Source organism: Hemiscyllium ocellatum, chromosome 23, assembly GCF_020745735.1.
Source record: "Hemiscyllium ocellatum isolate sHemOce1 chromosome 23, sHemOce1.pat.X.cur, whole genome shotgun sequence".
Classification (NCBI taxonomy): Eukaryota; Metazoa; Chordata; class Chondrichthyes; order Orectolobiformes; family Hemiscylliidae; genus Hemiscyllium; species Hemiscyllium ocellatum.
This window is the reverse complement of record NC_083423.1, coordinates 28,488,406-28,501,762: the sequence shown is the minus strand read 5'-3', so window position 1 is coordinate 28,501,762 and position 13,357 is coordinate 28,488,406. Positions and strand designations below refer to the sequence as shown.

Below are 13,357 nucleotides of genomic sequence, written 5' to 3'. Positions count from 1 at the left end.
ATTCACTTAGTGTATCAATATCCCTTTCTAATTTTATGATGTTATCTACACTTTTACAATGCCGCCTAACTTTGACATTAGCAAATTTGGATTATCCCTACTTTCTGTCACCTGCCAGTCAACCAATTTTCCAGCCATGGCAGTAATTTGCCCTTAATTCCATGGGCTTCAACCTTGGTTAACAATCTCTTGTGGAATTTACCAATGCCTCCTGGAAATCCATATAAGTAACATCCATGAACATTGCTAAGTCCACTATCTTAGACACCATCTTCAAAAATTCAATGAGGTTTATCAGGTATGACTTGGCATGAATCCATGCTGGTTTTCCCACATTAACTGAGAATTTTCAAGATGTTCAATTTTCCCATTCTTGATTATACACTCCAACAACAGAGGTTAGGTTAATTAGCCTGTAATTCTTTGGGTTTTCCTCTTTCACCTATCTTAGAAAGTAGAGTGACACTTGCAACTTTCCAAAGTGGAGGATGATTCTTTTAGCTTGGGAATTCTGAAAGATTAGATAGTTCGGGTGTCGACAATGTGCTCCCCGACTTCCTTTAATACCCTAGATAGATCCCTGTCCCGTCTCAGGGATTTGTTACTCTTTAATTCCATTAATTTCCTCATTACCCATGCTTTACTTACATTAATTTTATTAAGTCTCTAAACCCAATCTATTATTCTAACCTCTAGACTTCAAGCTATCCTTCCTTTCTACTCTAAATGTTATAGCAAAGCAATTATTCAATATGTCTGCCATTTCCTCAGCCTTAGACTGAAAGTAGAGATATTGTCATTCAGTCATTGCTCTTGATTATCCACTTTCATTTTATGTAATTATAACATTTCTTCTTATTGATTTTGATGTCCTTTCAAGTTTCCTTTCATAATCCTGTTTAGTAGTTCTTATAAGCTGCTGGGTGGTCCTTTGTTGGTCTTTGTGTCTTTCCCATTCAGCAGGATTTGTGCTGCTTTTTTGAAATTGTGTAAACCTTTCTGCTGTCCATGGCTTTTTTCTGTGAAGTGGACTTCTCCCCTTTCAGGGGTATAAATAGCAAAGGCAATATAAAATGCAAAGGCTCAGCAACCTGTTTCCTTTTGCTCATAACAGTTATAACCAGTTGCTCTGTGAGATCTCTCTCACACCTCACACCCAAAATCTCAGACAGAAAATGTGTCCAGTCTGTCCTGCTGTTCTTGTCTTGGTTTTCAAAGGTGAACATTTTGTATCTTGCTCTTAATAACTCCAAATCTGGGTTCCTAACTGCCTTGGCAACCAAACCACACACCTGCTTGCTGTCAAACAGAATACATAGCAGACTAAATAACTCCTTTACTACCCCACTTAATTTGAGTTGAAGACAGTGGAAAACATGACTACCTTGTAAAAGGTCACATTGTTGGAATATTGTGTACCTAAAGAAAACTTCAAAAAGAACAGCCCAACTACTATCAGAATGGGCACCATGGTACTCAGCAGCATAGTATGCTAGTCTGACACATATGGTTGCAACAGCCCATTCCAGTTAAGCTATTTCCAGATATACAAAACAATAATATGCATTTACAACTTGAAAAGATCCAGCCAGTATTATATCAAGTTCGTGATCAATTAATTTTAGTTACAGAATGATAGCAATACTCCAGGACACTTTAAAGATTTGGAATAAAAATAAAATCTGAGTACAACTGGAATCTAAGCTTGATAATGAATACCGGTACTGATAAACGACATGGCAAAAATTGCAAGGAAACATAACCTTTGATTCTATACATCTGAAAAATACAGAAAGTGTTGCAAATATTGAAGACAGATTATTTGCCTATTCACTCAACAGAAGCAAATCTTTCACATATCTCTTCATTAGAGAGCAGTTTGAAGAATAGTCCATGCTCGTTGTTTACTCCACAAATACTGTCTGACCTCCAAATATTTCAGCATCTACAGTTTAGGAACTCCATGACATCAGCATTAGACACTGCAAGGCATACTGGTGATACTGTGGCACCGTGTTGATTTAGTTAAATCAATCTATATCAAAAAATGTCTTTCAATTAGACCAGTAGCATTGCTTTGGAGGAATAATACACTAAATTTTGAAAGTGTGCACCCTTCCAACACAAAGTAAAGTAACTGTTTTTTAAAAAAATTCACAAAGCAATATTTAAATATCACCGAACTACAGTTTCAAACAAAGTTCTTATATCAGACATTGCTCTCTTCCAATTCTAATTCTTGACATCGGACTGAAGTTACAAAATTTTGTGATGGTGACTGGCCTTCAAGCAATGGATGATAGACGAAATATGTCTTATCTAAGCTTTGTGGGAACTCACTATGCCAGTTTACAATAACCAGTTTACTTGCCGAAATGTACAATACAATTGCACTTCTAACATCTGAAGATGTTAGAACATCTGAATAATTCATATTTAGAAAAGATTCGTACAACTCAGTAGTAATTTTCCAATTTTAAATAAATAAATCCTGCAATCCCAGCAATATCCTGGAGAAATGTTCAAGATAACTATTTTTCATTTATTATGTATTCAGTATTCATGGCCAGCAATAAAGTTGATCAAATGGCACAGGAGATTCAATGGACCAGCCTACTCTTGATGCTGTTTCTTAAAAGCTCATTAGGTATATTGAAACGCAATGAAACTTTGTTTACAGCTATGTGGAGACCAAAAGATGCTAGGCTTATTCTGAAAGTTTGGGAAATTACTGTAATCATAATTATGAAAGGTTTTCATGGTTTCCACTGGGGAGAGGTGGTTGGTAACCAGAAACAGACAGCTTGAAGATGGTTGAAAAATGAATCAAAAAGAGAATTATTTAGTTTTTAAGAGAGCGAGCTATAATACTGGAACATACTGACTAAAAATATGATGGGTAACTTTCAGAATAACATAGGACTCGGGAGAATCAACTAGATACTTGAAAAGGGAAATACTTATGGAAGAGGAGATGTGACTAATTGGATAATACTTGCAAAACTCCAGCACAGTAACCAATGAGTAAAGCAACCTCCACCAAAGGAAAGATTTTGTTATTCACTATAGTTAACTCAGCCTACAATATTATTTTTGACTGTGGATATTAGATAAATATTAAGTGTCTCCCAGTATGATGATTAGTGATGCAATTGATCTTGGTTATATAGTTCAAATGAATATAAAAGTATAAATTAAATTCCCACTTAACCAATGGAATTTCAAAGATCAATGCATTAAACAGAGTGATTCCACATTTTAATCAGACAGTTTCATTCATGGAGTCATAGAGACGTAAAGCACCGAAACAGATCCTTTGGTCCAACTCGTCCATGCCGACCGGATATCCCAAGCCGATCTAGTTCCACCTGCCTGCACCCAGCCCATATCCCTCCAAACCCTTCCTTTTCATATACCCATCCAGATGCCCTTTAAATTAGATTAGATTTCCTACAATATCGAAACAGGCCCTTTGGCCCAACAAGTCCACACTGACCCATCGAAGAGTAACCCACCCGCATCCATTCCCCTACCCTATATTTACCCCTGACTAATGTACCTAAGATTATGGGCAATTTATCGTGGCCAATTCACCTGGCCTGCACATCTTTGGATTGTGCAAGGAAACCCATGCAGATACGGGGAGAACATGCAAACTCCACACAGACAGTCGCCTGAGACTGGAATCAAACCCGGGACCCTGGTGCTGTGAGGCAGCAGTGCTAACCACTGAGCTACCATGCCACCCTAAATGTTGCAATTATACCAGCCTCCACAGCAGTGAATAAAATATCTGATTGTCCTGCAAATGTTAAACTGAGCTATGAACCAATTGCGATAACAACTCCATTAACTGAAATAGTATTTACTAAAATATAGTAATGACTTGCATTTTAAAATAAGGGTTTCAAAAGCCAATGTTAGTGCTTTTTATCCTAACTCTGCATTCATAAAAGTGATGAGATTTTTAGGATGCACACGACAATCCCCACGCAACGAAGCTCAACAATACTTTAAGAAATATCAGGCTGACAGCAAACACTTGCCCATTAGAGTGATGTTGGGAAGAAAGTGATACCTTAGCTTCTCCTCACACCCCAGAGTAAACATCTCAATATCTGCATAAATCTAGAAACTGCTTTATTGTCTCCAAATTGTGGATAATGTGCTACAAAAACAGTCAACAAAATGTTAGATACTATGATGAAAACAGGTCAGAACTCCAAACTGCTGTGGACATGTTCAACATAAAATTCCAAAATGTGTACTTAAAAAAAAGGTTTATACAGCCAAAAATAACTGCAGATACACATTAAATGGTTATCTAGTGACAGAGACCCATGGAATGCCATAGCCAAACATGCAAAGGAAACTTCAAAAAAGCTCTTCAAAAGGGAAAACACATTGCTTGAACTGGATAATGGCCTAGGAGAAAGTGAGGATTGCAGATGCTGGAGACCAGGGCTTATGCCCGAAACATCGAATCTCCTGCTCCTCGGATGCTGCCTGGCCTGCTGCGCTTTTCCAGCGCCACACTTTTCAACTCTGTATCATGGCCTCCAAACAATCAGCAGAGAATAGTGGAGCAGATTATTCATTAAGGGGTGTAATAACAATAGAGTAGGTCTGTTAGGGGATTTTGAATTAGATCCAAGTTTGCAGAGGGCACAAAGCTGGGATCTGCATTAGCTACCCTCACATCCACAGGAACCATTCCAGAGTCTATGGAATCTTGAAAGATAACCATGAATACATTCACTATTTCTAAGGCTACTTCTTTAAGTAGTATAGCATGTAGAATATCAGGCTCTGGGGATTAGTCAACCTTCAACCCCAAATTTCCTCTACACCATTTCCCAACTAATACTAATTTCCTGCAGCTCTTCTGTCTCATGCTAGACCCTGCATTCCTCAACATTTTTGGGATGTTATGTGTCGTTCTTCAAGTTAGAACCAATGATATGTTTTTGATTGGTCTGCTATCTCTTTGCTTCCCACTATTTTAAGTCCGAAATGGGAAGTTATAATCACTAGTAATTACGAACTACACTTACTAATTCTTCTCACACTTAGCAAGTCATAAATTCATCATCTGTTAATTCAAGAAAGCCAGGTTAAGCTGGCTCCTTTTAAAGTATAAGCTCATATAGGTCTGACAGAAAGGGATACATGTTTAAATTAACCTTGTAAGGAATAACCGAGGAGGCCGGTAAATAATTGAGGGGATACCAGTTCAATTATCTTCACCTGGGATCTCAACAATTTGAGCTATGCTATTTGGAACCTTAATAAAATAGCGAATCTAGCCCTGGGTCAGACATAACAATATACAAAAACGCAAGAATATCCACCTAGACTATAACACCCAACAGTACAACAACAGATTTTACATCCTAACTTCAGACCATCTCTCAAGAGTATTTTAAATAGGGTAAAACACCAGTCAAACTACAGGATTATGAATTGTAAAGTTCATAGATATATGCAAATGGTTGAATTTATGTATATCAACTGGATCCTGAATGACAAGAAATTAAATGACTGAGTTGTGTAGGAATAAGTAGCTTTGATTCACAGGGCACAACACCAAACAGGGATCTGTTTAGTTGGGTTAGACCTCACTTAAACTTGGACTGAGACCAGTATATTGCAATTTAAAAAACTAGGACAAAATCCAAGTCCCTTAATGTGCAATTAGAAACTGACTCAATAGAAGAGTTATATGAATGATGGCAAGAGAGAGCATGCAGAAAATAGCAGAATAAAAGGATTATTTTCTAACGTATTCATTCACAGAATGTGGGTATTACTATCAAGGCCTGCATTTATTGGCCATCCCTAGCTCATCACCACGTCAGGTCCAGCTACCTCCTTCAACTACAGCAGACCACATGGTGATCTAGTGGTATAAGGACAGTCAGTGGTATAAGGAAGCATGTTCCAGAATTCTGACTCAGCAACAGTGAAAGAATGGCTATATAGTTCCAAATCAGGATGTATCGTGGGGGGTTTGGAAGGGAACTTAATGGTGGTGGTTTCCTGTACATTTGTTGCTCGTATCCTTCTAGGTGGCGAAAGCCAAAGATTTGAAAGCAATCTTGGAGTTATTTCACTGCATCTTACAGATAATACACAATACTGCCATTATGCATCAATGGTGGAGGGAGTGAATGTTGAAGATTACAGATAGAGTTCCAGTTAAGGCAGATGCTTTGCCTTAAATGGTGTTAAGCTTTAAGTGCTGTTGGAACCTCACCCAGTCAGGCAAGAATTCCCTCCCTAAGGTTATTGTGGATCAACGTACAACACGCAGACTGCTGCAGTTCAAGGAGGAAGCTCAGTACCATCTTCTGGCATTAAATGCTGGTCCAGCCAGTAATGCCCACATTCCACAAGAGAATACACAAAAAGTAGAGACAGTATTCCATCACACTCTTGACCTGCACTGTGTAGATGGTGTACAGGTTTTGGTGAGTCAAGAAGGGAGTTATTTGTTTTTATTCCTTAACAATCTTTATCTTACTATAAAAAGCATCCACAGCAATATATATATAAACTAACAAGTAGCACAAAGAGAGTCAAAGAGATTAATGGTTTAGATCCAATTACCAGAACAAAGACATGGTCATAAATTTGAAAAATAAATAAATATTCTAGATTATATGACATTGAAAAGATAGCACAGTAATAAGAAGGCTTTTCATACTAACATAACACAAGAACATTGGTGAGTAAGGATCTTGGATCAGAAAATTAGATATCATCAGTATAGGTGGGAACTGTTAACAGAAAATAACAGAAAACAACACTGCAAGTAGTTTATAGTGCTTCTGCACCCCCAACAGTAGTTGGCTTTACTCTTATCACAGATTGAAACAGCCAAACTGGCAAATGTTAACTGAAATTCTCAGTTTGCAACATGTTTTTTGGTAGTTTCCTGAAGCAACACATTAAGGAACCACCAAGAATAAAGCTGTTTTAGACCTCGGTTCTGTTGAGGCCAGGTTTATTAGTAACATCAGAATTAAGCTAAACACAAAAATCTGAGGGATGAACTGGCTATGGTTGATTGAGTAAATACAGACTAAAATGTATGTGGAAAAACAAAAATCATTTTTAAAAATAATGCAAAAATGATCAACAAAAATACATACCAGTAAAAAAGATCCAACTGTGGTTAAGTGAGAAAGTTAAGGTTAGTATTGGTTAAAAGAATAAAGTTATGAATGTTGCAAATAACGTAAGTATGAATATTGAGAGTGTTTTAGAAACCAGCTATGATAGAGTCATGAAAACTTAAAGCAAACTAGTCAGCAATATAAACATGGATGTCAAAAAATTTTACAAGCATATAAATTTTTTTAAAAATTGAACAAGTATGGTTTGTGAAATAAGAGACAAGTTACACACCAACAATATTAACTAATCTAGGGGCTAGAGAGAGAAACTATCTTAAAATCAGAGGAAATGTACTGGAGAAATCCAGGGAAAAAAAAAGTCAACAAATCCCTTTAATCTGGTGGATCATTTCTAAGGTTCTGAAAGAGATGACTGCAGAGCAGTGAATACGCTGATTATGTTTATCCAAAACTCCCTAGATTTTATAACAGTCTCAGCAAATTGGAACTTAGCAAATGTAACTCCATCATCAGGAAAATGGTGGAATTTATTAAGCAGTTCCTTTCAGTGCATGCAACAACAAAAAAAATCATAATATGTTTGGACAAAACCAAATTTTTGATAAGTTTGGCAAATTTACTGGCTTTTTTGAGAATGCAACAGATTAAGGGGAAAATCGGTGTAATATATATATTTTGATTTGATGCCTTTTGAAAATTAAAGCTGCACCAAAGGTTAATACACAAGAGTGGATGGGAAAAATATAAAGATGGGCAGAACAACTAAAAGTAGGGAAAAACTGATGCTTCAGTTGGGCAGATTGTGACTAGAGGAGCACCACAAGGATCAGTTTTGAGACATCAGCTTTTTACAACCTGCATCCTTGATTTAATGTATTACTCTCTGTCCAAGTTGGCTGATGATAGAAGCTAGGTGGGATCAAAAGTTGTTGAAGAACACAAAACAGCTTCAAAAAGGATTTGGTCAGGTTACATGAGTGGACAAATGTGGCAGATTGAATATATTGTGACAGAAGTGTGACATTATTCACTTTGATCATAACAATCCTTAGAATTCTCCAGTCAATACAGTTGTGGATGGCCAGTCACTGGGTATATTTAAAGCTAAAACAGACAGCATTTTAATTTTGTATATAATCAAGGAGTATAGGAAGGGGGTGAGAAATTGAAGGTTTATCCCAAAGTTCAGCTATGATCATACTGATTGGCAGAACAGGTTGCAGAGGCCACATCATCTCTTGCTCCATTTCCAATCTTACTACACTCAACCAAATATCATCCACTCTCCTTGGCATCTATGCCTTTAACCCATTTTGTGGATTTTTGATAATGAACTGAACAATACTCCTTGACAATAAGAGCACTAAGATCAAATGCTTGATGGTATTTATTGCTAATTTTTATTTGCTTATGTAGCTTATTGGATAATACTGTTCTAGTCTAATGCCATTACATTATCTAATTCAATTATCAGTTACAATCTCAATTGCTATTACAAATACAGTATGTGTTAACAGAACTGTCTAAACTATTCCAAGGTATGCTTTCTCATTACAGGAGAAATGAATAAGATATAGCAACGCACACAACTCAAAGCTGTCTTATTAGGTAATTTATTGCTAACTAATTTCAAGGTTCATAATGTACAAAGTTATACTTCCATTGTCAGTCTCCCAATTTCCTCAAAGTTTCAAGAGACAACTTCCTTTAAAGAACTGCCTTTGAAACACAATGAATAAAATGGACATGAGCATACTTTACATGAAAAAGGCCTTGCCTGAATCCCTCTGTTATGCTAGTTGTAATATTATATGCCAAGTGATAGCATCCTCAGGGTGCAATATTAAAAGTCACAAACTTGTAAGTTTTAATCTATGATATTATATAATCCTAAATGCAATAAGAAACATGTTTAGATTTGCATTTTCAATTGTTTTGCCAGGATAATGAATTGCAATTAAGTTGAGTTTTATAAAATTGCGATCAGTATAAATAGATGTATTTGAATTTATGTACAACGTATTTTCCCATCATTTACATCATGCTGCTTCCTGAAAATGTGGAGTAATTGTTCAAGTAACAAAAACACCCAAAATCGATGTTTAATAGGTGAATCAAAATATTATAAAACTCAGAAAACCGTGACATATTCCACAGGAAGATGACTTGCAAACAGGTTTTCCATAATACTCTTAAATGGGATCAAGCAAAGAATTAAGCTTCACTAAACGCGAAAATCTCTTGGATGAATGCTTCATCTGTCATTATCTGCTTAACTCAACTCCTTTGTGTATTCTAGTAAAAGTCCAAACCTTAAACAAGATGCGTGCAAGGTTTGAATTTTTCATGAAACAAAGATGTATGAGATTTCAGTTTCGGCTACCGATTTTGTTATATGCCATTAGGTTGGTTAACGGTTCATAAGAAACTTTCTCAATTATCTATCCAACGCAGACTGAGAAAAGTGGTGATATCTTACTGTTTAATTTCCTTTACATTTTAAAATCCAAATTCAGTTTAGAGCCGGCAACAAAATAAGCGGCACCTGGACTTATCTGGCATTCAGGACAAAAGATAAATTGCACAGCGCTGACGCTTTTGGGCAAAACGACAGTTCTGTGGAGAGAGTAACAAGAGTTAACGTTTGGAGCCGGTATGACTAGTGATATTAATCTCGAAACATTAACTCTTCCTATCTCCTACTACTAGACCTGCTGAATTTCGCCAGCATTCCCTGTGTTTGTTTCATATTTCCAGCATCCTGTTTTTGTTTAAATTAAAACGGGTTTGCTGTTTCGAATCGAAACGGGGGACGGATGATTAAGAAGAAAAGACTGGATGGCAAGCCACGATAGCAAGATCCAAAGCTTTAGACCACTCGAAGGAAAGAAAATCTTGTGATTATGCGGCAGGTAGAAGAAATAAAAAAAGGCCAAGCTTTTAAAAAAAAGTTGTTGCAAAGACAGTGTGAGTTAGATGTTGCGGCGTTAGGACGGATGCAGGGAGCACGGATGGTGAAGAGCCATTTTCGTCGTGTTCCACCCCCAAGTCGGTGAGACACAGCCTCTCCCTCCCAACTCTCACTCACCCAGCAACAGCAGCTTGACTTCTCTCGCCGCTTTCTCCCCGTCCTCCCTCAGGTTTCTGTCGATCATTTTGGACCTCTCCACCGCCGCTTTGTCCTCGGTACTCAATGTGCACCCCATCTTGCTGGCTGCGCTTCCTCTGTGAGTGAGCAGCGGTTTCCTCTCAGCCCCGGACACAAGAGGCTTCCGTTTCCCCAGAAACCAGGCAACACTTTCAAAAATGGTGGGGGGGGGGGGGGGGAGGAGAGAGAGAAAGTCAACCGGCAAATATCGGAACCAGCCTCAGGCAGTTCCTCCCTGTAGTTTGATATCCCCAACTCTAGCTCATGAATTAATCGAACGGATGATTCATTTATTTATTTATTCTTCGCCAAACGGCGCGACGCCTCGGTCGCCGAATGCCGGACGCGCATGCGCAGCACCACGCCGCGCAGGCAGCGAGACCCGGATGTCGCCTCCGGCTACTGCGCCTGCATCACCTCAACGGAAGCGGCTGGTAACCCATGGCAACGGCCACAAAGGCCGACTTCCGATCCATGTAAATGTGTTTTTAAAAAATTATTGGATGTGTCAGTGTTTATATTCCGTGAGTGTTTGTCACACACTCTTTCCATTCACCCGCCTTTTTATCTTATTCTCTCAGTCTCTCTTGTCTGACGCTCTGAGTCTTCTGTCCCTGTTCCCAATTCAAGTCTTTCTCCACAGAAGGGACCTACTACCTCCAATTTAACACTGACCGGAGATAAACCAACATAGAAAGACTTGCATTTATAAATCACGATTTTCACAACTACGTAATTTACGCCGATGAAGTACTTTTTTGAAATGTACTGACCAATGTAGGAAACTTGTGAGCAGAGCAAGCTCCCACAAACAGCAATGTGATCGCTGACAGAAAAAACCTCACGACACTGATGATGTTACCTAGCCAGGTAATGAAACGTCTGGATATCAAACCTACAGCTCAGCGAGCAAACCTACACCCTAAACCTCAACCTGAGCTACAAACCTTGCGAAAAAAACTCTAGTGATGTTGATAAGGATTAAATGTCAGGCAGGGTATTGGGCAATGCTCTATAGTGAAATGGTGCCGTTATAATAGGTTATATTCTCTAAGACACAAGAACAGAAGTAGACCATTTATCTAATTGAGTCAACTGTCCCACAAAGTAAGATCATGGTTGATCTGATAATCCTCAACTCCACTTTTCTGCCTTTTCCAATAACTTAAATAAAAAAGAACATTTCTTACAAAGAGTTGTGTTTTTAAATTTGAGGACTGCAAGGGAGGGGAAAAAAAATTTAAATCAGGGATTTACCAGGTTGGCTGCATAATTTAGAATATAGGATCAGGTATCTTCAAGTCTGCTCCGCCATTCAATAAGATCATGGCTGATCTTTTTGTGGCCTCAGCTCTACTTATCCACTGTCACAATTCCTTTACTGTTCAAGAAATTATCTATTTTAGCTTTATAAACATTTACTGAGGAAGGCTCATTGGGCAGGGAATTCTATAGATTCACAATTCTCTGGATGAAGTTTCCTCTCAATGCCATCTTAACTCTACTTCCCCTAATTTTGAGGCTATGCCCTCTTGTCCTAGTTTCACCCACCATCCTCTCTATGTCTACCTTATCTATTCCCTTCATAATTTTGTGTGTTTATGTAAGATCCTCCATAATTCTTCTAAATTCCAATGAATATAATCCCAATCTACGCAGTCCCTCCTCAAAAGACAACCCTCACAACTCCAAAATCATCATAGTGAACCACTTCTGCACCATTTCTTGTGCCAACACAACCTTTCTCAAGTACAGAGAACTCCTTTCTCAAGTACGCCAGTTGTGGCCTCATCAGCACCCAATACAGCTGCAACATAACTTCTCTGCTTTTAAGCTCAATCCCTTTAGCAATGAAGGACAAAATTCCATTTGCCTTAATTACCTGTTGCACCTGCAGATCAACCTTCTGTGATTCATGCTCAAGACCACCCAGGTCACTGTGCACAGTAGTGTGCTGCAATCTCTTACCATTCAAGTAGTAGTCCTTTTTACTGTTCTTTCTACCAAAATGAAAGACTTCACATTTATTAACATTGTACTCCATCTGCTAGACCTTTGTCCACTCACTTAAACTATCTATGTCCCTTTGCAAAGTTTCACAGGCCTCTGCACACTTTGCTGTACTACTCATCTTCGTGTCACCCGCAAACCTTGAAACACTACACGCGGTCACCAATTCCAAATCATCTATGCAACTTGTGAATAATTGTGATGCCAACACTATTTCCTGAGGCACATCACTCAGCACTGATTGCCAACCAGAATAGCACTAATTTTTTCCCATTCTTTGCTTCCTGTTGGTTAACCAATCCTCTATCTGTGCTAATACATTGCCCAAAATGCCATGCAGCTTTGTCTTATGCAGCAACTTTTTTGTGCGGCACCTTGTCGAATACCTTTTGGAAATCTAGATACACCACATGTACTGGTCCCTGTTGTCCACCATGTTTGCAATGTCTTCATAGAATCCCAAAAAACTTGTTAAGCATGACCTGCCCTTCATGAACCCATGTTGCCTCTACTCGCAGGACAATTCCTATTTAAATGCCTTGCTATTTCTTCCTTGAAAATAGATTCAAGCATTTTCCCCAGTACAGAAGTTAAGCTAACTGGTCTATAATTTCTCATCTTTTGTCGACCTCCCATTTAACCAGTGGCATCACATTTGCTATTTTCTAATCTGCTGGAACTGCCCCACAGTCCAGTGGATTTTGGAAAATTACCACAAGTGCATTTGCTATTTCTCCTGCCATCTCTTTTAGCACCCTGGGATACATTCCATCAGGGCCAGGAGACTTGTCTACCCTTAGTTCCTTTAGTTTGCCCAACACTACCTCTTTTGTGATAATAATTGTTTCCAGGTCCTCACCTATCTTCATCTTTTTGTCAATTGCTGGCATGTTATTCATGTCCACCACTGTGAAGACCGACACAGAATACCTATTCAATGCTATATCTACCATTTCCTCATTACTAAATCCCCTCTTCATCCTCTAAAGGACCAATGTTTACTATAGCCACTGTTTTATCTTATATATTTATAGAAACTTTTGTTATCTATCTTTATATT

The 13,357-nt window shown here is 38.2% G+C and overlaps 1 protein-coding gene across 1 annotated transcript in view; it reads right to left on the bottom strand.

Annotated features, from left to right (window-relative positions):
• Nucleotides 1-10,631, bottom strand: part of LOC132826722 (guanine nucleotide-binding protein G(i) subunit alpha-1) — a 46,698-nt gene extending 36,067 nt beyond the window's left edge. Inside the window, exon 1 of the mRNA XM_060842838.1 lies at nt 10,228-10,631. Within this exon, the coding sequence (XP_060698821.1) occupies nt 10,228-10,345 (118 nt within the window). The 5' untranslated portion in view covers nt 10,346-10,631. The remainder of the gene's footprint in view (nt 1-10,227) is intronic.
• Between the last annotated feature and the right edge of the window lie 2,726 nt (nt 10,632-13,357).